Source organism: Garra rufa, chromosome 21, assembly GCF_049309525.1.
Source record: "Garra rufa chromosome 21, GarRuf1.0, whole genome shotgun sequence".
Classification (NCBI taxonomy): domain Eukaryota; kingdom Metazoa; phylum Chordata; class Actinopteri; order Cypriniformes; family Cyprinidae; genus Garra; species Garra rufa.
In genome coordinates, this window is record NC_133381.1 from 13,166,865 (window position 1) to 13,194,014 (window position 27,150).

Genomic DNA, 27,150 nt, shown 5'->3' on the forward strand with positions numbered 1-27,150 from the left:
GGAAGCATTGGTATGAGTGTCTTTTAAGACTCTTGTGAAAAATGGTGTTTTTTTTTTGTTTTTTTAATGTATATATGTTTATGTAACTGTTTTTTTTTTTATTATTATTATTATATGTTGTATGTTCTGCTATTGGGCCTAGAGCCTGTAATAAAGTTTATATATATATATGCCTAAAAATTTTAAATTGTAAATTTAATTGTGACTTTATTGTAAATTTCACAATATTTCAGCTTTTACTGTATGTTTGATCAAACAAATGCAGCTTTAGTGAACATGAGATTTTTTTTAAAGCTTTCAAACAATAGAATTTAAATGTTATTTTTAAAATTACGTTATGACTTAAAAAAAAAAAAAGATATGTTATTTGGATAAAAGCATTTGTCAAATGCATAAATGTAAATGAAAATGTCTTTTAATATAAGGCTATTTCAGCACATTTAGTTCCTGGCTAAACTAGATACTTAGTAGTACAGAAGACTCAGCATGCAATATGAAGCACAGCATGCACAAGTGCTGCAAGTATTTAGTGAATTTCTTCCATTTGAGTAGGAATCCATCAAAGACTGAAAACACCAAAAAATGACACGTCTAGAACCACAGCATGATTTATAATATGGTAACCCTCATTTATCTGTCTGTTCTACACAGCTGTACAATCCACTTTATCCAGTTAAAACAGCTGTGCATCACATAGACAATTTCCCTCTAAGCAGATTAACTGGATGATTGTCTCTTCGCGTTACGTGGCAGTGAGGCCGAATGCAGCATTTCCTTTCAGGATTCACTGATGTTCTGGTTTACCACAGTATGTCAGATTGAATTCATCCAATCTGTGCTGAATGAAGCGAGCCGCTGATCCGCTGACACCACGGTACAGGTGGGAAATAAGAGCTTTAGACTGATTTGCCACCTCCAAAAATCCAGAACTTTGAAGCAGAGATGTACTCAGCTATCAGGGCTCCGGTATCATTTAACTGCCAGCATATAGCATTTGGCCTTTTTGCTGACATCTCTGAGCAGATGAATATGAGAACAGGCAGAGAATTACACACTTCCTTTACACATTTATTAATTTTGAGGGACATATGACATTGGAGAATGCAAATGATGTGTAATGATTTAGTCAGATCACTGAATGCTTTTTAGATCATTTGGCCATATTGAAAGAGACACTGACTTTGGATTTTACACAGGAATCCTCAACACTTCTCTAACTTCCATTGTTCAGACAAAAAGATCTCAAGCCATCGGTTGAAGTTTTAGTTAGAATGTGCAATACTTGGTTTTAAAAAACAAGCACTTTAGTGAAAATGTTTAATTTATGTAAGAAATTAAAACATACATTGTCTATGAATGGCCTAATCAAAGTTTCTACACAGTAAATTGTATATACATTAAATAAGTATTTTATTATGAAAAAAGGGACACCAATCATAAATCAGCGAAATGAATGTCACATTTGCTATTCATTACCCAATATGTGACCCTGGATATCAAAACCAGTCTTAAGTAGCACGGGTATATTTGTAGCAATAGCCAACAATACATTATATGTGACCCTGGACCACAAAACCAGTCTTAAGTCGCTGGGGTATACTTGTAGCAATAGCCAAAATACATTGTATGGGTCAAAATTATTGATTTTTCTTTTATGTCAAAAATCATTAGGATATTAAGTAAGGATCATGTTCCATGAAGATTTTTTGTAAAATTCCTACTGTAAACCTATCAAAATGTAATTTTTGATTAGTAATATGCATTGTTAAGAACTTAATTTGGACAACTTTAAAGGCGATTTTCTCAACATTTAGATTCCAGATTTTCAAATAGTTATATCTCGGCCAAATATTGTCCTATCCTACACAAACCAAAGCTTATGTATTCAGATTTCAGAATATGTATAAATCTCCATTTCAAAAAATTGACCCTTATGACTGGTTTTGTGGTCCTGAGACACATATATGGTGAGTCAGAATAAATAATTTTAAGAATTCAATCATTTGTTTTAAAAGCACCTTTTATGCAATTCTTAATTTCTTTTAAGGGGAGACATTGCAGGCAAAAACAGTTTTTTCATGCACCTGTCAAGCTTGAGATTTTATGCTTTTTTTTTTTTTCTCAGACTAGTGGAAAGAAAACATCCAAAAGACACTGTTAAGTGTTTCTTTTATAGCACTTTATCTATTTGTGTCAATAGATTTAAATTACAATACATATTTTTAAAGGCCGTTTTCTCAAAATACGTTTTTTCTTCTACACTGAGCCATAAATCTCCAATTTAGTAGCACTTACACACACACACCAAACTTTACATTTTTATTCCTGTCTATATCCTGAAGGTTTTTACAGAGGGATGTGTTCATATATAATTTCCATATATAATATACAACATTTTATTCCTCAAAAAGTGTAAAGAAATACATTGTTTCTGTCTGTTCTAAATATTTTCTGAATTATGGAGGGACAAAAATGAGATACCCAAAATTCCCTCTGTGAAAACATTTGTGACCCTGGACCACAAAACCAGTCTTAAGTCGCTGGGGTATGTTTGTAGCAATAGCCAAAAATACATTGCATGGGTCAAAATTATTGATTTTTCTTTTATGCCAAAAATCATTAGGAAATTAAGTAAAGATCATGTTCCATGAATATTTTTTGTAAAATTCCTACTGTAAATGTATCAAAATGTAATTTTTGATTAGTAATATGCATTGTTAAGAACCTAATTTGGACAACTTTAAAGGTGATTTTCTCAGGATTTTGATTTTTTTTGCACCCTCAGATTCCAGATTTTCAAATAGATGTATCTCGGCCAAATATTGTCCTATCCTAACAAACCATACATCAATAGAAAGCTTATTTACTGAGCTTTCATATATATATATATATATATATATATATATATACATCTCAGTTTTGTAAAATTTAACCTTATGACTGGTTTTGTGGTCCAGGGTCACATTTGAGAATTTTAAAACTGACTTCATCCAGTGTTTAGATTTTTGTACTAGAAATGTATGCAAATTAGCGCATATTTCATTAAATAATGACACATCTGCATATTTAAACCTAACATTTTAGAAAACTTGTAATACAAAAAAATGTTTGCAATTATCAATGTAATCAATCAGTAAGTAAGGTGATAACTTAGTTTGTTTTTTACCATATTCACCTGCAGTTTCTCCTTAAAGAAAAATCATAATTTATGCAATAATTTAAAACCTATATTATATAATGTGTATATTTTACATATGTGCACGTATTTGATATACTTTCTATTTTATTTTATACTTTCACAGATTTACTTTAGAATAATATCTAGAAAATTGAAATACAGGTAAGTATTTTACCACAAAATAAATCCAAACCTTACCTTGGACAACAGTTTAGTATTTCACAATCTAAAAGGACAGATTAAATGAAACTCAGTCATATTTGATATGTATTAGCCAACATACAACATTTAATTAAATTAGACCAAATTGGACTAAGGCACTGTAGCTCTAAAAGAAAAATCAATAAATAATGTATTGCAGTTCCATCGGACGCAAAGAGAATTTTGGCAGAAACACAGAGAAATTCTCATGCGCATATCATGGCAGGTCTCATAACTCCATTCCCAATCTCACTTCCCCTTTTCCGCCTTCCAATTCTCTCTCGCACACACTTGAATTATTCCCCTCTCTCCAACACACTGTCTTCCCATCACAGGCCTTGTGAAATCCTGTTATCTTACACTCCTCCCCATGCTTGCTGTTTCCATTAATCCTTGTCCTGAGGATACAAGTCTAAACTTTCCTTTGATCCACATTTCAGTTAGCAGAGAGACACTCGCGTAATGTAGCACAGCCCCCTAGCAGACTCAGTCCCAGGGTCTTCATGTACAGAGGAGTTGCCTCTGTTTACGCTGCCAAACCTGGCAACCGACTGCAGCGACACAACCTTCTCTGCCTTAACACGATTAACCCGACGGCAAGAGCCACGCATGCCATCGCAGCACGGGACACGGAGCCAAGTAGATAGGCGCCCGATGGTCGCGTGCCGAGCCGCGTATGGCAGGAGACGGAGGAACAAGGACATAAATGGAGCGGTTATGTTCCTCTTGTTCCTCTTGAAAGTCAATTATGTTCGTTGTGAAGTGTTCGATAGCTCTTGCCATTCAGCATGAATGCTGGACAGTTAATCAAAATGTATAGTGTGGGAATTATGAAAGAGCAGGACTTTCTGAAGAGTGATAAAAGGAGATAATTTGCAAAGAGAATGAGGCTGAAACGGCCGCTTTTCAGATTAAAGAGCTCTAAGTGAATGGGAATTCTAGCGTATTGACAATAGGTGTGTTAAACTTCCTCTTTTATCAGAATTATAATGACCCGCAATTATTGCAATTATGATTCAAAGTTTCTGTCAAGCACGATAAGAGGAGTGAAGTTAAATTTGTCTGCTTAAGAGCGACTGGATGTTAATTAATTAAACTTCAACCGCCAACAATGTGTTTCAAAGCATCGGCGGACACTGAGCTGAACAGCTGTCATGGTAGCATATAATTTGTTGCAATGGAGGTGTTGTTTGTGTCTTTCTGCAAAAGGTTTATTCATATGGTATTCATGGAGTCTATTCATATAATACTGTTGATAATACTGTCCTTTTTTCTTTCAAATTGCATTTAGGAAAGACAACTGTAAATGCAAGAAATAATATACAAATAGATAAGGGACAATTTATTTACTCACCCTTATGTCATGTCAAACCTGTAAGTGGGGTCCAAAACCAAAATACATTTCTCTTTTCATGTTCCACAGAAGAAAGAACGTCATACAGGCTTATAACAACATGAGAGTTAGTAAATAACTATTTCAGGGGGAAATCTTTCCATTTTGGGGTGAAATTACCAAATAAAGGGAGCCATTGGTGAAGACAAAATCTGTTTGACGTCAGAGTTCGGTTGATTTAGTGTAAAAGCAGTTTTCCAAACTTCACCAGTTCACAGACAGTCTGCTGATAAAAGTGTTTTTAATGGATTTGGTATCAATTTTCACATTTCTTTGTTGAGCCAAATTCATCTGATCACAGTTTATGCCAAATCCAAATAATGTAGTAATGCTAGGGATGTAACGGTATTGTAAATACCGTCGTACCGCAATAGCAAATTTTTTCGATACTACCGTGGTCGCATGACTCGATAAAACCATAGTTCTTCCAAGAAAAGTTTGCTCAGGCGAATGGAGCGAACGGGAGGTAGCAGGAACTACAATTCCCATCAGCCCAGGTGTGGCCGTCATCCTTTGCGGTCTGTTGCCCGCCCCCCTTGAACGTCAAGTTCATTTGATTTTCGATATAGCGCCAGATCACAATAGAAGTCATTTAAGGTTATCTTTCCTATAGAACAGGTCTATACATTGTTCTTTTATTAAACAATCTAAATAGCCTTATGTTATTTATCTTATTTACACGAAGGCATGTCATTTCTGTCTCTACACTGTCACGCGTTTACAATGTCTCCTCCGCGAAAACACGCAGGACTCCATTCATAAAAACGGAATTTACTATAGCGCGAAATGCCACGGAATTTGTCGATTATTGGATTAATAAATCAAAAGTTGGTCTGTCACTTAATTCAAATCGCGATATGGACTAGTGTCTGTGAAAACTGAAATGGAGAAAGACCGTTTTAATATGAATCCTGCATGTTCCGTTTGCCTCTGTGTGTATGAATGGAGGAGACACGTTTTTTTTTTACTACACTCATACTGAAGCACGCGTGACGCTCACGCTTATTTTTGGCCTTTGCATCTCACATGAACAAATAACTCAGTCTCCCCTGCTGTGAGTGTCACTTTTACCGTTTCATTTGAGAAAACTATCATATCATATAAAAGTACGGTTTAACATGTAACAGAACAATATTAGTCTTGTATTACTTTTGTACAGTATAATGTAGGTGTGCATATATTCCTATTTAAATAATTTACATAAAACAATATGATAAAAAATAAATATTACAACAAGATTAACCACTTAATTGTAGAACAAAAATACTACAATTATTATTTAAACGTTTTAAACTGAATATAATTTTTCTTCCATGTATTGATTTTAACAGTAAACCTCTGTTTGTTTGCCAAAAATTAAAAGGGTTAATTTTTCATTTGATTAAAAATAAATGTTTATTCTTTCATTTGATTATCAGAAAAATAAAAACACACAAGAAAAAAAAAAAAAGCAAAAGATTGTGGAGCCCTATTGTTCAAAATGTTAAAACAGAATTTTGGACTTATTTTTCCACTGAAATGAATGTTTTCGTTACTACACAAAGTAGGCTAAAGTACTGCGAAAAAAAGTAACGTGGTTACATGGTTTAATAATTTTTTGTTATTAAAATTGAAAAATTGAAGTTCCTGTTTAAAAGTTTACAGATAGATGGCTAATTCGTATGCCATTGATAAGTTCAGTGTTCATGTAAACTGTTTAATAAACACTTCTGGCACTTTTTTCGAGTCTCTTCATTAGTTTTGTTTTTCCTGTAAATGATTCAATAAATACCGTACCGTGTCATTCATACCGAGGTATTACCGTACCGTGAAGTTTTGATACCGTTACATCCCTAAGTAATGCTGGCTACTGTTACTTTTTTTAACAATGAAAGATGCGTTTGCTCATAGTGACATTTATTTGCACAAGCTGTCTGTGCTGTTTTAGCTAATAATATATGCATTTAAATATAAGCTTGGGTTCAGTTCATAATTGATAAAGATAAGAAATGTATCAGCATATTAAAATGATTTCTGAAGGACCGTGTGACACTGAAGACTGGAGTAATGGCTGCTGAAAATTCAGCTTTGCCTTCACAGAAATAAATTACATGTTAAATTATATTTGAACAGAAAAGAGTTATTTTAAATTGTAATAATATTTCCCAATATTTCACAACCCCAAACCTTTGAACAGTGAGTTTATGAAAATAATATTTACGATATGGAATTTAATAAAATGTTTAAATGACATGATTTTTAAGCAATATATTATCTGAATATAAGCATTTGTCAAATGCATGAATGTAAATGATCCATTTAGCATTTAGTCTAATATGGTACATGAGCCTATTTTAGCACATTTATACATTTTCTCATTTCATTGTAGAGCCAAACTCATTTGATCACAGTTTATGCCAAACCCTAATACCGTAGTAATGGTAGCTACTGTGACTTTTAACTTTTAATTAATCTACATTTAGAGCTGTGTGAAATTAGTTTGTGCATTAAGAGTATGAACCTAGAGTTCCTTTTTGCCATTGGATAAATCCCAACTCAATCCCACCAACAGCACTTCCTTCCACAAACATTAGTTCTGTGATGCTTTACAGTAGTTTCTCGAATGTTTACAAATGCATTAGTACACAATTTCAGGCCTGTTCACGTCATGCACGCGCTCGCACACACAGCTACACTATCACGCGTTCACACACTATCGTGGTAAACAAGTGGGGGGGAAATCCACTCTGTTCTGCCTGTCATGCTCTCGTCTCATCGTTGTAGGGCTTTGGAGAGAGAGCGTGCTGGCTTAGCAGTGCCTCCTCTAAGAGTCTTCACCTGGACGCTTCTTTCCCCTGTCATTACAGCACACATCTCCTCTATACAGTATCTAACTCTCCAGACGCCTTCCGACAGCCGTAGAGCCTTCAACTCAGACCTCTCGACTGCAGGCTATATGTCCAAGCAAATAGAAATCTAACCGCCGAGCAACCCTGCTGGTTGCGCAACTCGCGGTGAATTCAGCAGAGCAAGGTGCAGAAGCTGCACGCCGAATACGTAAATCAAATGATAAATAAATAATAGCAGAACTAATGATGTAGAGACTTAATCCAGAGATTCTGCTTACATGTGTAAACACAGGGAATGAGAGAGCGCGCCCGAGCGCTTTTCATCTATATCTTACGCGGCATCATGCCCCAGGGGCCCTCATTGAGAGTGGAGGGAGAGTCTTCGAGTGCTAAGCACAACCAGGGTTTTCACACTGACCAAACCACAGCAATTTCATCAACCCTAATGCTGAAATGCCGATGACAAAACCAGAATGCTGAGATGAAGAATAAACGGATGCATTTGTAAATAAATAAAATATATAAACAAATAAAAACAGAAGTAAAATTAGTTCATCCAACTGAAATTTGCAGATGAAATGCTAAAGTGTGTATCAATTTATCAATTAAACAGTAACAACAAAAAGAATGTAAAGACTACATTTTTAAAATTATGAAATATGTTAAGAGAGAATTGAAAAAACAAATAAATAAATCCCTATATATATATATATATTTTTTTTTGTTTTGTTATTTTGACCCTTTTTCTACAAATTAACTCTGGTCTGGGCAGCTTAGTCAGTCTAAAAGCTAAAAACAAAAAACCCAACGTAATTAATGACTGAGATCCACTCAAGAAACCATGTCTTCTTGTCCTTCATGTAAATTAGCTTTGACTGGAAAATGAAAACTTGTATCTATTGATTTAATTAGACAGAGGGATTTTAAAAATGCCTGATGAACTCCTCGTACACCCACACACGGCTTACAAGAGAAATCCTTCTAAAAATAAAGTCTGAGGGTAAAGGAAAATGCACCGCGTGAGCAGAATAAATGTGATTTGTAAGTACAAAGCCGCTGAGGTGAGAAAAGCCGCTCTGCTCGAGTCCAAATAAATGCATTACTGCAATCAAATGTTTTTTTTTTTCCTAACGAGCTAACGGCTTCAAGGCTGAATTAAGACTGCTATTCCCAATTGCCATGTACTGAAAGAGCGCAAAGGTAAGCTGGAAATTAATCGCTGCATTACCCCAATGTCCTTTTGTGGAATTTTGTGAGTACGTTTCCCCAAGCGCAAGCACCCTTTAAGACATTTGAATAATACAAAGCAAACAATACCAGCCTCATTCAAATCATTCAATTAGAGGCAAATGGGAGGTGAATAGAGGTCTTGATCTGCATCACTTCAAAAGACACGCATCTACAGGTACACCCGCCAACTTCTCCACTCCAAAGCCAACGCTCAGGTACAATGCAAACGGTTTGTTGACACCAAACCACTGCGAAAGAGCAATCACAGCACAGAACAGCACAGTTTTCGGCTGCTCGCTTCAGACTTTAATAGGGTAATTGCCTGTGTGCCTTGGGAGAGAGAACTCTGCTCTCCGTAACCACAAAATAGCTCAGCTCTTATCAGATCTTCTTGTTCCAAAAACCCAATCTAAAGCCAGACTTATTATAGCCCCACTGATGCACTATCTTCCCTGCTTTAATTAAACTGCAAGCACCGATACAAATCCCGATAACCACTATTGAGAGCATCTGACACAAACTTCCCTCAATAAACTAAATCCTGATTATTCCCCCGTCGCAATTAACTATTGAGGTTAGCAGAGAAAAAAGAGAGCAAGTCATAAAAGTCTCTCATACAGTAGAACTCCAAAACTAGCTAGCCGGGACTCACCGTGGCCACTTCTGAGGAACGCCGGAGAGCGGTATATGGCGATGGGTGAAGCGTGGTGCCGCCCGTTGTGGAGCGGGTGTTCGGGATGGGTGTATGAGGTTGCCACCCCAGGGGGTCCGGCGGCTGCCACTGAACTATCCGAGCCGGGTGAGGAACTCCACACCGAACTGACTATACATCCCAACGTCAGAGACCACATCCAAGGGGTCCATCCGAGCCGCCCCTCTCGACCGCCAAGAAACGGGGCCGCTCTGCTGGGACGCATGACGCACACCCGACTCGCTCTTAGACACTAGGCGCGAAGAACCGTGAGAGGAGAGTTCTCTCATGATGCAGAAAACCCCATGCTAGGAGTCCCAACCTCCTCGTCCAGCACCCGCAGCCGGCCCCTGTGAAAATGTACTCACTTAGAACGAGAGCCCGTTTACAGCTGCTGAGCGAACGGATGGGAAGGAGCGTCTGCGAAGGGGTCCGATCCTCTCAGAGCTGCATCAGTCACTCACAAGACCTGAAGAGGTGACAATTACCCGGCGGAAAAGAGGGTCATGACCCGACCCTGCCACTCATTCACTGTCCATCCCGCACAAAGGAAGCAGAGGAAGAAAGGACTTTTTTTCTTCTGGCTTTCTTCAAAAGGATAAACTCTAAGTATGAAACAGATTCCTCTTTTTTTTCCCGGCACTGTCTGCTCCTGGGCTCCTAAGGTGTTGCAATACAAAGGCTTGGGCTGAAACACGGCTCGCTCCCTCGCTCACACGCACACGCACACACTCTTCTGATTTTCTTCCTCCTGAGATTAGTATTGCTCAGCCTGTCTGTATTTGGACAGAGGCTTGACGCACTTTCAGCAGCTCTGCTAAGCAATGAGAGTGTGAGAGGGAGGGAGAGCGAACGAAAGCGCAAGAGTGAGAGACTGAGCTGGAGGGAGGAGGGAGAGAGAGTACGCGCGAGAGAGATCGGCACAGGTGAAACAAAGCAAACAGAATGGGATGAGAAGAGGATGTGTGGTTTGTGCGTGCGCATGTGTGTAGAAGTGTGGAAAAATGAGGATGCCGATACAAATCCCCACTGAAAACACATAGCTGCTGTCTCGGATGGAGATGAACTTGTACGTATTATGGAAGGAAGAGCAAATTAAGAGATACAGGGAGTGAAGGAAACAATGACAGACAGTTGTGGGAATTAAGGTAGAAAAACAAAAAAAAACTCTTAATCAGCTTCTTCTGAGGAGGAATTGCTAGAAAATGCTTTCCTCAATAATACACAGTGGCATGCGAATGTTTGGGAACCCCTTGCAGAATCGGCCAAAACGTGAATAATTTGAACAAAATAAGAGAGATTGTACAAAATGCATGTTGTTTTTTATTTAGTTCTGCCCTGCGTAAGGTATTTTACATAAAAGATGTTTAAATATAGTCCACAAGACAAAAAAATAGCTGAAATTATTAAAATAACCCCCTTCACTAAGTTTACATCCCTTGTTTGTTCTGAACAGTTAAACTGAGCACTGTTCTTCAGAAAAATCTTCCAGGTCCTGCAGATTCTTCAGTTTTCCTGCATCTTTTGCATATTTGAACCCTTTCCAGCAGTGACTGTATAATTTTGAGATCCATCTTTTCACACTGAGGACAATTGAAGGACTCAAACACAACTTTTAAAAAAGGTTCAAACATTCACTGATGCTCCAGAAGGAAACACAATGCATTAAGAGCCGGTGGGTGAAAACTTTTGAACAGGATGATTTTGTTAAAATATGATACTCGCATGTTTCCCGGAAGACAAATTAAGTACAATTTATCTTGATTATCAAATTCAAAAACGTATTTTGTTAAAATTATTCACATTTTCACAGATTCTGCAAGGGTTTCCTAAACTTTTGCATGCCACTGTATTTGACAGTACGAAAAAGTGAAATGTTACAAAATATGATATGAAATTGTTTTCGCAAAGCTGCTGAAGTCATGTGAGATGAAGCAGTGCCTCTATGTCACTGTGATTGGCTGATTAGACTGTCAGCGTGATCACACATGCCTCTCATGTTCCGAGCGGTTTGCATATAAGCCTGAAGCTGGAAATGGACATTCTAATTACAGAGTAAACAAATCACTCACTCTGACATCATCACTTCTAAATCAATACTTGAAATGAAACACAAAATTGTTTTTTTTTTTGCATGCAATCAAACTTCAAGTATATTAACGCATGTGACCATCATTATACCTGCAGTGTTTACCAAGAAATGACTGACTTCAAGTTCTTAGAAGGTGAATTTTATATTTATATTTTTTAAATTATAATACCACTAACTATTGTGCCGTTATCAATATTATATTAATATATTTAATATTTATAACAATAGTTAGTGTTATTAATATAAAAATATAATACAAATATAAAATTCGTAATTGTTAATGTTTAATATTCATATTTAAAACCAAATTATTCATAATTGAACATAAAATATTAAAATAAATGTTATATTCCTTTAAAGGAGTAGTTTACTTCCAGAACAAAAATTTACAGATAATGTACTCACCCCTTGTCATCCAAGATGTTCATGGCTTTCTTTCTTCAGTCGTAAAGAATTAGTTTTTTGAGTAAAATATTATTAAGATATCTCTCCATATAATGGATATGTATGGTGCCCCCGAGTTTGAACTTCCAAAATGGAGTTTAAATGCAGCTTCTAGCGTCTCTAAACGATCCCAGCCGAAGAAGAAGGGTCTTACCTAGCAAAATGATCGGTTATTTTCTAAAAAAAATTACAATTTATATACTTTTTAACCACAAATGCTCATCTTCTCTAGCTCTGCATGAACTGTGTATTCTGGTTCATGACAGTTAGTGTGTGTCAGAATAACTCCCATCTCATTTTCTATAGATTTTTTTTTTTTTTTTTTTTTAGAAAATAACCAATCGTTTTGCTAGATAAGACCCTTCTTCCTTGGCTGGGATCGTTAAGAGCCCTTTGAAGCTGCATTTAAACTGTATTTTGGAAGTTCAAACTTGGGGGCACCATAGAAGTCCATTATATAGAGAGAAACCCTGCAATGTTTTCCTCAAAAAAAAAATTCTGGAAATGAACTACTCATTTAAGAACATACTTATTAATATTAAAACCCAATTTTTTTATAACATTAAATATTAAAATAGATCAGCTTTATATTGATTCATATTAGATATAAATATATATTACATATATTTCTTCAATATATACATGTATGTGTGTGTATTTATATATAAATAAATAAATACACAGTACACACACATAATATTATGTAAACACAAACTTTTACTTTGAATGCGATTAATCGATTTGACAGCTGGATTATAAATATATACATAAAGAAAAATACTGTAAATAGTGTAAGATAAATGCGATTTCATACTACGTCTCAACCAGTGAGTGTACACAACCAATTAAGCGAATTTACAAAAAATATAATACCCAGAGTGACACGCTGCTATCATACAGTAAATTCACACCGCCTATGCCACAAGAGAATCAAAATGATTTTCTGGGATATCCTTCCATCTGAAACACAGCAGTCCGGAAAGCACGGCTGACTGACTGGATCTGTCCCTGCCTCCTAAAATAGAGCTCCAGACCTCTGAATCGCTTAGTGAATCCCAGCTTACGTAAGAGGAAAGGAAAACAAGAAAATGTGATAATTGAATGACGAAAATGTTCATCTTTCACATAAAAAAAATCAATTAGCAACACTTGCACTAGGTGCTCAAAACAAGCTTGTTATAACAAGGTGTTAATAAGTCTTGAATTAAAGAATATTGCATGTTTGTCACTAAGAGAATTTAATTAAAAAAAAAAAAAAAACTTACATCACCACATATAATAAATGAGTTTAAGATGAGGAAATCTCACTTGTGTATTCAAAATTTGGAAAAATGCAAATGCAAATTATACAAAAATGCCATATTTTGTTAGCCTGGCGAGCCAGACTTACATCAAGATGTTTAGTCTGGAAACTCTCCATAGACGCGGCTTACTCCGAGGGGCGGGATAAACGGTTGTCTCTCAAAATCCCTATGCACGCAATAGGATAGCGCTTCAACCAATCAGAGCAACGAAGAAGGTGACGTAGTAATTGGTATATTAAGCTTTTTCCGTATCCAGTCGGCAAAACTCCAAACACATCTTCCTTTTTTAAAAATGACTTAAGTGCCGTTCTTTGCTCGTTTCTTAAAGAAAAACTTAACTCCAAGTCCTCCAGAGTCGCGGCCAAAGCCGATTCGAAAGACCGCTGTTCGACAGCTGCAGCCGCCATTCTTTGTTTTTCAAGTGGCAGCCGTCGCAACTCTGTCGTCATATGTTAAGCCCGCCCCGCCTACTCTATACGCGTTGTGATTGGCCTGACCCAATTTGGGTTTTTGCAGCTAGAAGGTCTATTGAGAGTGTCTAGACCCACCTGGCTGCAAAATAATTTTTGCTGCCGCTAGGGTGCGTCTAGATTTCTAGGCTAATATTTTGTATCTGTAATTTAGCTTTGCATAGCCATTTCACAATCTTTTCTACTGAACCTCTACTGAAGGAGTAGTTCACTTTCAGAACAACAATTTACAGATGAAGTACTCACCCCCTTGTCATCCAAGATGTTCATGTCTTTCTTTCTTCAGTCATAAGGAAATGATGTTTTTTGAGGAAAACATTTCAGGATTTCTCTCCATATAATGGACTCTGCCCCTGAGAACTTCCAAAATGCAGCTTCAAAGGGCTCTAAACGATCACAGCCAAGGAAAGAATGGTCTTATCTAGCAAAACGATCGGTTATTTTCTAAAAAATTACAATTTAGATACTTTTTAACGTCAAATGCTCATCTTGTCTAGCTCTGTGTGTACTCTGTGTAGAGATTAATAAGTTTATAAATTGTAAATGTTTTTAAAAAATATCTGATCATTTCGTTAAATAAGACCCTTCTTCCTCGGCTGGGATCATTTAGAGCCCTTTGAAGCTGCATTTAAACTGCATTTTGGAAGTTTAAACTCTGGGGCACCATAGAAGTCCATTATATGGAGAGAAATCCTGAAATGTTTTCCTCAAAAAACATCATTTCTTTACGACTGAAGAAAGAAATACATGAACATTATCTGTAAATTTTTGTTCTGGAAGTGAACTACTCCTTTAAGACTTCTAAATGTACTCTGCTATGAACAATACAGTGCTGTTATGTAAAACTGACCGATACTGTGTGGACATCAAAACCACAATAACTTCTGAAGATGATATGTCCCTTTAATAGCCAATTAAATCTGAGAACATTGCTTCTAGAATAGAATATGTAGAAAGCACTGAGAATGTTTCAAATCTTTAACCAGCGCTGCTATTCACAGACAGTAAATAGTGGCATTGGAATTACAAACCGCAACAGCAAATCAGCTCCCCATTGATATTACTCTGGTGAAAGACTCTCTTAACATTTGGGGCTTTGTAAATGAAGAACCGTTTAGTTTAAATCCTCCGTGACTATAATCAGTTCATATTCATTCCACAGATGGGTGCAGAGAAACGATAGATGAGGGCAAAAGCCCTCAGTGCTGGAAAAGGTACTCATTTATCAAAAGGACTGCTTTTCTTCATCTGCTGTGTCTTTTGCGTTTCATTAAACTCCAAACTCGGTCCTCAGAGCTAGTTCTGCCTTGCCTGAGGCATCTCTCGGGTGAGTGGCCTCCATGCTTCTAATGAGAGAGCAAAATATCTGCCATTTTTGCACAAGAAATTCATCAACAATCCTGAGCCCGTACAATCGGCGGCCGTCCTCCGATTAATAAGTCGAGACGCGTTTGAAGCCGTCGGTGGTTTTCTAAACGATGTGTACGCAACAAAACTTTTTCTTTGTAAACAAGCAGGTTTGAGGCTGGATTTCATAATGGCATGCGTGAAAGTCACTCAGCAACTTCGGCAACCCAAATGAGATGCGTGTTAGTGCGTTAGCAGTCCTACTCTGGAGCCACCTGGAGGACATGCACCATCTTGGTCGACAGCTTTGGGATCAGCAGTCACAATCGGGCACAGATGAGTGTGTTTAGCTCTCTGTGGCATCTGCTAAGCTGCCTGGAGCTGTACTAGGAGACCTGGATCATGAGTTTGGCTTAAACATCATTATAGGAGGATCTGCTAAAATGAAGTGCTCATTTTACAGTACACATTTGCTTTCTTTTGCACACACATAAATACACACAATATATATGCACAAATTTAAAGCTCAGCACTAAGGCTATGCCCCTGATGTAAGATGGCACTGCTGGCTTTAGTTTGATTTTAATCAGAGGAAATGGCTGCTTATTTAACAGATGTTACACAACCAGATATTACCAGGCCATAAAATACATAACAAGACACAAATTTGTGCGATTTAATATTAATTTTGACAGCATGACTAATAATTATGAAGTAAATCCATGTTTCTCTTTATTTATTCTAGTCTGTGTTGAAATTTAGTTCTAGAAAGTAAATCTAGAAGTGAAATGTTTTTAGATGTTTTGTTTCTTGTATTAAAAACTCTCTATAAGTTTGCATTCTTCTTTCAGAATCTGCAAAATGTTAATTATTTATCATTAATAAGATAAAATAAGATGTGTCACATAAAAGATGTATACATACTGTATACATTTACATATATTGTTTCTCTTTATTTTTTCTATTCTGTGCTGAAATATATTTCTAGAATTTGAATCAGCTTTAAAGTTTAAGTTTAGTAAACAAGTCTACAGAAGGTTATTGGTGCTAGATATTAATAAATGATAATACATTTACACTACCAAAACTTTGAGGTTTGTTAAAGTTTTATTTATTTATTTATTTTTGGTCTCTTAAACTCACCAAGCTTTTTTTTTAATCAAACATCCAGCAAAAAACTGTGATATTATTGTAATTTAAAATATTTGTTTTCTATTTTACCATATTTTAAAATGTAATTTATTCCAGCGATGGCAAACCTAAATTTTCAGCAGCCATTACTTCAGTCTTCAGTGTCACATGATCCTTCAGAAATCGTTATAAAATACTGATTTGGTGGAAACCATTCAGGATTCTTCAATGATTAGAAACAGCATTTATTTGAAAAATAAATTACGTTTTTTGTAACAACGTTATGGTCTCTTTTCAATATCTCAAATCTTTCTGACACCAAACTTTATTAAATGCGCTTATAAAAAGCATTAATCTGCACAGTAAATATATCACACGTTTACAAAGACAGAGGTGCCTAAATGTATTTAGTTGCATTTGTGTAACATTAAAAAAAAAAAACAGTATTTACTGTTTTGTTATGGCTTCTAAGTGGAATAAAAGCACTAATGAAGCAAATTTAATAACATAAATTGCATTTTAATGCCAGCTTTGATACTGGATATTACTCTGAAAACAAATTTGTGGATGTTTTCTTCTCAAACAAAGCAGCAATAAAATGCATTGAATTCTCAAACTAACCAAATTATCTGGAATGGCATAGCATCTTTGGCAAATTAAACCGTTGTAAAAGTAGCATGTGTTAAAATATTGATAAACGCAACCTGTCCGTTTATTGCTCAATTCACAGTAAACCCGAAGCAGTCCAAAAATCAGGCCTCTCCTTTAAAGCACCTTTTCTCCACACCCCTGCTTAATCTGTCCAGTAACATGTCGAAACCTTCCAGCTCACCCCGAAGAGCCCCGTTCCCCCATCACTCTGCCTCAGGGTCCTTATGTGCTCATACTGCACATCGCACAACACACACACACACACACACACACACACACACACACACACACACACACACACACACACACACACACACACACACACACACACACACACACACACACACACACACACACACACACACACACACAGAATTGCATCAGAAAGAAAAAGCACCACTAGCCACATGCAGACCCTGGCTTTCCGCCTATGTTTCCCAAGGTTTTGAGAAAACTTCTCAGTAGGTCTCTCAGCAGCACCACCAGAATGCTTCGTTAGGAACTAAATAAAGTAAAGTTTGTGATGATTGTAATGACTGCTTGGTATTCCTATGCATGTTCCCGCTTCAGCTGGCTGGTCTTTGGTGTTTTTTTGTTGCCTCAGGGTACCGTCCTCATCGAACGCAGAGTGAATTCAGTATGACCGAGAGAAGAGCCGTGTCCTTCCCTCGGTGAGTTCCTCATCCTGAAAAGGCAGACAGCCCTGGAAAGCTGAAAATGAGGAAATCTAAAAGCCACTCTGGAAATAGCTGCGGTTGGTAAACGGCGCAAATGAAACTGATATTTTTGATTACGCCAGGAAGATGTTTAGGTAAATAAAATCTTGTTTCGTGATATTGCATCACTGGGGTCTGACACATCATCAGAATCATTTCGCAGATGCAGACATGCTGAGACTTCAGCAAACCCTGCCTGACGTGACTTGGGGCTAAATTTACGTAACATAGGCTGAAATGTTTTTAGATGTTTTGTATTATGGTAACCCCTTGTGTATAGAATTATACGTTTTAATATATATATATATATATATATATATATATATATATATATGGAGTTTATATATATATATGAGGTCAGATTCTGCAAAATGTTCTTTAACATTTTTTACCAAAATAAGAGGGAATCATACAAAATGCATGTTATTGTTTATTTAGTACTGATCCTGAATAAGATATTTCACAAAAAAGATATTTACATATAGTCCACAAGAGAAAATAATGGTTGAATTTATAAAAATGACCTTGTTCAAAAATGTACATCCCCTTGATTCTTAATACTGTGCTGTTACCTGAATGATCCACAGCTGTGTTTTTTGGTTTAGTGATAGTTGTTCATGAGTCCCTTGCTTGTCCTGAACAGTTAAACTGTCTGCTGTTCTTCAGAAAAATCCTTCAGGTCCCACTAATTATTTGGTTTTCCAGCATTTTTGCTCCAGAAGGAAAAACGATGGAGTAAGAGCCGGGGGGTGAAAACTTCTGAACAGAATGGAGATGTGTACATTTTTCTTATTTTGCCAGTCCCTCAGTTGTCCTTAGTGTTAAAGAAAATGGTTCAAATGCTGGAAAACCAAAGAATTTGTGGGACCTGAAGGATTTTTCTGAAGAACAGCAGGCAGTTTAACTGTTCAGGACAAACAAGGGACTCATGAACAACTATCACTAAACCAAAAAAAACAACAACAACACAGCATTACGAATATACTACGCCAGAGCGCGTTCACATGTCATGAGCCGGATGCTAAACTCGTGCTCAGGACAAATGGACGTGGCTGTGTATCAAAGGTAAAAAATGATATAAATACTGTTCAGTTTCTCACAAAAACCGATCGTTTCGTGTCTTAAGACATCAATGTATTGTCACGAGCAGGGTGTAATTTGGATTTGTCTGTGCATGTTTTTGTTTACTTTTAAAGGTTTGGTGCCCATCCACTCACATTATTTGGCTGGCTGCACCGGTTTTCATTAAAAATCTTTGTTTGTGTTCTGCTAAGGAAACAAAGTCACCTACATCTTGGATGCCCTGGGGGTAAGCTAATACACATCAAATTTTCATTTTTGGGTGAACTATCCCTTTAAATAGCTATAAAACATTCTTTAAATTAGATGCAAAAAAGAAAAAAAAATTTTTACCATAAAGCAATTTTGTAAGAATTATGTTTACAAAAAAAAAAAAAAACACATTTTCCAAAGGGAAAAGCTATATTTTGTTTGAGGATGTTTTTACTGGAATGCAAGGCAAGAAAAAAAAAGCTAACTACTAATAAAGATACCAAAGCATTCTAACATGCTCTGCCAAGAAGCATTATGGATAAAAGTCACTTCACCTTCCAAGCCTATGGCATAATCAAGGTGAGTAAGGACGTTTCTTTACGCTGCCGATCTGTTAGATTCTAATAAGTGTTTAGTGCCCCGGTGTGAAAGAAATGACGATCCCAGCCGGTGGAAAATCTTATTATGGCGAGTGTCATTACACCTTTAGTTGACTTCCAAAATCACACAGTTTCATTTCTCTGCTTTAAAATGTTACGCATCTCTAATTGAATGAGAACGGCATGCAAATGAAAATCAGATGAGAAGCGTCCAAAGAATCGATATCATGAGCACCAGTTCTCGAAATGAACACTTGATGGAGGTTAACACTGGGGGAAGCTACAGCGAACCAGCGCAGATTTGTCGGTTCTGTGATGTTCGGTTGTTTAAAGCCAGGAAATTCTCTGTGGTACTGGCGTGTCTTTCAATACCAGTGCTTTTGAACAGAGCTGCCACGTCATGCTTTGAGATCTTTACGATCTTAGGAGAGTTTGGACAGCGTGAGAGCATGCACTACCCATCTGCTCTCCTCCATGAATATGAACGTGAGAGCTCGAGAAGGAGAGGGAGATGAGAGCTCAAACTTTCGTCAAACTAGAAGACAAGCCACAGCGAGGACGGAGCCCGGGAGCATCCAGCACTCAGCAGGCTAGTCTGCTAATTATGCCGCGCTGCAATCTCTCACCCAGACACCCCTGACAGCAGCACAGTTGCCGTCACGCACAGCACTGCTCTGACAGACTATCCTAATCTGCTATCAACCACAACTTACACACTAACCGCCACTAGCTATAGCTCCATACAAAAACACATGCACAACTCACAGGCTCAGGATTGTTACTGCGTCAACATAAACACATTCCCATGTGCCCAGTTACTACTGCAGGTTCTTCTGTTCAACACAAAGGAAACAAATAGGGATAAATCGAAATAGAGATTCTGGGCTGAAACTCTGAATGCACTTGGCTGACAACTAAAACTGAAACTGCTTTGTAATAATTATTCATTATTTTATTAAATAACAGTGTTACTTTGTAAGACTTTTTTAATTTAACTTCATAATTTCAATGATACTGAATTTAAAAAACACAAGTCAATAAAATAAAATCACACTTTTATTGAAAGTAACACAATAAAATTTGACAGAAAATGTATTAATATTTAATAGTAACATATTATTTCTATTAAATTCTATACAAAAAACAAAAACAAAAAACAAAGATATAACTTTTTATATAACTTTTGTGTGGCACGGCATATATTTACGGCTCATACTATGGCCATTATTCACTTTCTGCCAAAAACCGAAAATGCCATTTTTGGTTTTTCACTTTCTGCCCAAAACTAAAAATGTCATTTTTAGCCTAAATTTCAGTGCATCTCTAACAAAAAATATATAGTAAATAGGGGAAAAACACGAAGATGCCATTTTTGGTTTTTCACTTTCTGCTCAAAACTAAAAATGTCATTTTTAGCCTAAATTTCAGTGCATCTCTAACAAAAAATATATAGTAAATAGGGGAAAAACACGAAGATGCCATTTTTGGTTTTTCACTTTCTGCTCAAAACTAAAAATGTCATTTTTAGCCTAAATTTCAGTGCATCTCTAACAAAAAAAAAATATATATAGTAAATAGGGGAAAACACGAAGATGCCATTTTTGGTTTTTCACTTTCTGCCAAAAACTGAAAATGAAAAACCGAAATGCCATTTTTGGTTTTTCACTTTTTGCCAAAAACTGAAAATGCCATTTTTGGCCGAAATTTCAGTGCATCCCTAACAAAAAATATAAAGCAAATAGGTGAAAAAACAAAACAAAAATGCCATTTTTTTATTTTTTATTTTTTTAACTTTCTGCCAAAAAATAAAAATGTCATTTCTGGTTGAAATTTTAGTGCATCCCTAACAAAAAATATAAAATAAATAGGTGAAAAAAAAAAAATGAAAATGCTATTTTTGGTTTTTCACTTTCTGCCAAAAAATAAAAATGCCATTTTTGGCCGAAATTTCAGTGCATCCCTAACAAAAAATATAAAATAAATAGGTGAAAAAAACGAAAATGCCATTTTTGGTTTTTCACTTTCTGCCAAAAACTGAAAATAAATAAATGCTATACTTTTGAACTTTCTAAGAATCAAAGAATATTTTCCACAAAAAAAATAAATCAGCACAACTGTTTTCAACATTAATAATTAGAGGTTGACCGGTTGAACCGTATCGGTTTTGCTGATTAATCGGCACCGATAGTTGATTGCCGGAACTATCGGTTATCAGCAAAAATCCACACCGATAGTTTTTTTAGATTTAAGATAGATAAAAGCTGTAGAATAGACATATTTTTCCAGGTTAATGTGTTGCTTTTTTAACATTTACTGATATTTTTAAATGTTTAAGTTGCTTTTGTTAACACTAATGAGCTATGAACTAACTTTAATGCTCAATATATAATTGATATTAATACATTTTCTTACAAAGTATGGTACAGTCCCTTATTTTAAATAGTAGACCACTATTTTAGTTTCCATTCAGTGTCCATTTTAAAAACTATCGGTTGATTAATATTGGTATTGGCCAGTGTGGTCCAACCACATATTTTTTTTATCAAATGAACATAACAGGCTTCTTTCAAAAACATTAAAAAATCGTACTCAACCCTAACTTTGAATGCTACTGTAAAACATATTATCATGTATAAAAGTAATTTAAGGGCTAGCATTTGTTATTTGGCGACTGCAAAGCAAAATAAATAAATAAAATCCGCTTAATCGGCAAGCACTCTGTCATCTGATGAAAATATGATGTCAAATTTGATCTTCTTTCAGTGTCTCTGTAGGTGCCTAAGACAGCCATGTTTTCTCCTTCATGCATCCCTGCCTCTTTTTCATTCTGCTTTCTTCCATTTTTCCCTTCTCAGAAATGTCATAAACTATCACTGGTTGAAAGTCTATGCTTTCTTCAATCAGTAAACTAAGAAAACAGCTTAAAGGATGCAGGGCAAAACTTTCAGCTAATATCCAAAAAGTTTTGGAGAGGCACTTTCTAACTTTGTGGCATGATAGCTGGAGCAGATAAGAGTTCAGTATTTGATGGTGATTGATGAGATGAAATGGGAAATGTGCACATCACTTTCAGTTCTGTGGACAGGTAGATAATTGATAATCATACATCAGCTTTCCAATCATATCACCCAGGAATTGAGGTTTGGCCATACAGCGGGAAGCATTTGAAAAGTAATTTCATCCTAGCATTATGTCAACCTTTGTCACAGAGCAATGAGAATGAACTGGTTTGAACTATAGAAGCCCACACGGAAAAAAGAAAGAAAATAACCTGTAAAATGCTATTATCAATCTCACGTTGCCAAGCGCACAGATGCGCAGATGACTTCTTCACACTCTTGTTGATATCACGTAGTCAACAGTAGGAAGAATCAAAGGGTCTGATACAATTATCAGCTCCAAACATGCTAAGAGGCCCCTGACTGCATGATGCCTCATTAGCATGCTATTTATGAGCTTCGTTTGGCTTCCGCACAGTTTGTAATTGACAAACTAAATGATCATTATTAATTTGGGTCTAATTAGAGGTTTAAGGTATTGATTTTTTTTAAATATCTCAATAATGGATGACATCCATGCGGCTGGTTGGAGTGAGAGCCAGATGCCTGGTGTATTTAGGGCCCGCAGACATCATTCTGTCATGAGCAACTGTTGATTGTAATAGGACGCACTGCTGAGATGATGCTGCCTGCTATGTTTTCATGTTGTTTATGAGTGTATTCACCAAGAGAACATCTTGCTTTTTAATGGAACCTAATCTATTTGCAATATACAAACTAAATAAATAAATAAATATTTACACGTATATGTAAACATATCATAATCATATGTGACCCTGGACTACAAAACCAGTCATAAGGTTAAATTTTACAAACTGAGATGTATACATCATATGAAAGCTCAATAAATAAGCTTTCTATTGATGTATGGTTTGTTAGGATAGGGCAATATTTGGCCGAGATACATCTATTTGAAAATCTGGAATCTGAGGGTGCAAAAAAATCAAAATACTGAGAAAATCACCTTTAAAGTTCTCCAAATGAAGTTCTTAACGATGCATATAACTAATTAAAAATTACATTTTGATGTATTTAAAGTAGGAATTTTACAAAAAATCTTCATGGTACATGATCTTTACATAATTTCCTAATGATTTTTGGCATAAAAGCAAAATCAATAATTTTGACCCATGATTTCATTTTTAAATAAATTTAAAATTAAATAGTCATTTAAAATTTTTTAGTTTTCAAATGAATTAAATTAAAACATTAAAAGATACTATGTATAATGTTGCAAAAGCTTTCTATTAAAAAAAACTTATTTTGAACTTTCTATTAACACACACACACACACACATACATATACATATATATATATGTGTGTGTGTGTGTGTGTGTGTGTGTGTGTGTGTGTGTGTGTGTGTGTGTGTGTGTGTGTGTGTGTGTGTGTGTGTGTTATTATTATTTTTCCAAAAAATATAAAGCTTTTTTTCCCAAATTTCGTTTTTTTTTTTTTTCTGTTTTAATTTTAGACTTTAGTTTGAATGGTTAAATATAAAATATATAAAAATAAGAATCAAAAGCATGTCTAATTAATTGAAATCATGAAACTTACACAATTTAACAGCAAATTTATTAAAAGTTTAACAAAACGTAATTTAAGAATTTAACGTAATTAAATTCTTTTTTCTTAATTTATAATAATAAAAACATATCTGATGAATTGATTATATTTATTTTTATTCATTTTTTTCCCAAAAATCTTTTTGAAATTTTTTATTACTTTTTTTGTTTTGTTCTAGACTCTGTTTGAATGGAAAATTTAAAAATATATATAAATCAAAAGCATGTCTAATTAATTGAAATCATGAAACTTACAAACTTTAACAGCAATTTATTAAAAGTAAAATTTTAAGTCCCTATGAAATACACTTAATTTTTTTCTCAAATTTCATTTTATTTTGATCAAATTCTGTTTTCTCCATTCATTTTTTTTAATTCCATTGTAATGGTTTCATCGAATTTTAGTAATCAAAATCATCTCTAATTAATTGATTGTATTTTTTTAAATAAATAAAAAATATAAAGCATTTTTTTTTCTAAATTCCATTTTTTCACTCTGTTTGAATGGATAATTGGATAATTAAAAAAAATATTAATCAAAAGCATGTATAATTAATTGAAATCATGAAACTTACCAAATTTAAAACCATTTTTTTAAGTTTAACAAAAAGTAAATTTTTAAGTCCCTATTAAGTACATTTTATTTTTTTCTCAATTTTTTATTTTTTTATTTTAATCAAATTCTGTTTCATTCATTTTTTTTTAATTCAACTGTAATGGTTTCATTGAATTTTAATAAACAAAAGCATTTCCAATTAATTGATTGTATTTATTTTTATTTATTTATCCCAGAAATACAGTGTTGAGTATTTAAATTTTTATGGGGGGGGGGGGGGGATCTCTGGTAAATATTCCTTTTTTTATTATTATTATTTTATTTTAGTAGTAGTAGTACTATCATTATATAGTATATATTATATATAATATGATGATAATTTTCCCCAAAAGACAGTTAAAATGCTCGTGAAGTGAGGCTGAAAACACTCACTTTAGTATGTTTGTAGTATACAAAACCACGTGTATACGTCATTTACTTTTGATTATATGTTATACAGTAAATTCCATTATTATGACTGAATTCTGTGATTCCATCCATGTTTTTCACATCGCAGGCCCTGAGCACAACTTTTCAAGATTGATAATAAGAAGAAATATTTATTGAGCATATGTGACCCTGGACCACAAAACCAGTCTTAAGTCGCTGGGGTATATTTGTAGCAATAGCCAAAAATACATTGCATGGGTCAAAATTATTGATTTTTCTTTTATGCCAAAAATAATTAGGAAATTAAGTAAAGATCATGTTCCATGAAGATTTTTTGTAAAATTCCTACTGTAAATGTATCAAAATGTAATTTTTGATTAGTAATATGCATTGTTAAGAACCTAATTTGGACAACTTTAAAGGTGATTTTCTCAGGATTTAGATTTTTTTGCCCCCTCAGATTCCAGATTTTCAAATAGATGTATCTCAGCCAAATATTGTCCTATCCTAACAAACCAGACATCAATAGAAAGCTTATTTACTGAGCTTTCATATTATATATACATCTCAGTTTTGTAAAAATTTAACCTTATGACTGGTTTTGTGGTCCAGGGTCACATATTAGAATGATTTGTGAAAAATCAAGTGACACTAAAGACTGGAGTATTGATGCAGAAAATTCAGCTTTACTACCACAGGAATAAATTACATTTAAATATATATATATATATATATATATATAAAGAAAACAGTTATTTTAAATAATAAAACTATTTTACAACATTACTGTTTTTGATTAAATAAATGCAGCTTCAAGTGAGAATAAGAAACTCACTCAGACCCTAAACATATGAAAAATAGTGTATACTGTCACTGAATATCTAATGCATAGAAAGTTGGAAGTACAGGTTGAAAATCAACACTTTACATGTGATTTTATTTCTGGCTTTATGCAACTTCTAGATGTCAGACTGTTTACAGTTTAAGTGTTTTTGAAGGAACTAATCACTAATCAAATGTGCACGGCATCAAATCTTTAAAAGAAACTCACACTTAATAGCAAGTAAACTTAATATGCATGAACAAAAGTATGTTGTGAGCTATGTCTGGAAAATAATAAGTACTTCGGGAGGGATGGATATTTTGATTAGACACGCACAGACATTTCTGAACATTTCTTTGTTTTCTGTACATCTGGCCAACAGTGCAGACTGCAGTGCAATTAATTTTTCATTCCAGTCTATTGTTCTGGTACTAACTATCTCTGATACATTCATTCCTAAATAGCATGCAAAAACAAACTGTACTGTGGTTGGTCTTTTTAAATGTTTTCAGACAAATTCTTCCTGTCTCAGTGGCTTTTTTGGGGCAGGCAAATGAAACAAACTGGCAGGCCAAATTCTGGTTATGCAAGAAAGGTTGATGGATTATTTAAACTCACAGTGTGGTGGCGGGCTACAAGAAACATTGAAATATAACCTGGGTTAGTTAGGTATTAAAAGTATTCCTATAGATAAAATTATATAATACAAATATTTTATATTTACAGTTATATTTATTTTATAATTATTATAGCTGTAAACATTTTTAGCTATATATGCAGTATCTGGTTAATTCTAGTAATACATATACACTACCAGTCAAAAGTTTGGACACACTTCCCTATTCTCTTTAATGGGAAAGTGTGTCCAAACTTTTGACTGGTAGTGTATATAAGGAATAATTGATAATGGGCCGCTGAATTTTTAGAAAATAATGCAGTGTTGTGGCTGTTACACCTCGGGTGTAGGGTGACCACCAGGCAATAGATCTGTTGCGGGACATAGATGCGATTTTTTTCATCAGTTTTTTTTCATTTTCTACTGTTATGCTATGTAAATACTGATTTATATCCGTTGTCATATGCGCTGATTTATGTGAAAAAGCACATCCGTTTTGTGTGATAGTTGTAGCGAAAGCTGCATCAATTTTTAAACAGGTAAAAATGAATGGAGAATATCATCTTTTTCTGTGCACGCTTGACCATTTCCGTCGGTGGTGCTAGATCACTTGACGAGGTCCGCAAATCCTTGATTAATGTTTTCTTAATATGATAATTAAAAACCAACAGATTGATGAAAATGTGAGACATTGTCTCAATATGCGACCTGCAGGACAAGGGTTGAAAATGCTGTGCGGTACAGCGCGAAGCGGGACGGGTGTGCATTATTTTCTA

At 35.1% G+C, this 27,150-nt stretch overlaps 1 protein-coding gene across 17 annotated transcripts in view; it reads right to left on the reverse strand.

Annotated features, from left to right (window-relative positions):
• The window catches only part of nrxn3a (neurexin 3a), a 384,050-nt gene that overhangs the window by 131,187 nt on the left and 225,713 nt on the right, over positions 1-27,150 (reverse strand). For 2 of the 17 annotated variants that reach the window (XM_073826843.1, XM_073826842.1), the window contains exon 1: positions 9,483-10,344. The exons of the other annotated variants lie outside the window; for them this stretch is intronic. In XM_073826843.1, coding sequence (XP_073682944.1) covers positions 9,483-9,747 — 265 coding nt within the window. In that variant the 5' untranslated portion in view covers positions 9,748-10,344. Of the gene's footprint in view, positions 1-9,482; positions 10,345-27,150 lie in introns of those variants that run through there. 17 annotated transcript variants of the gene reach the window in all.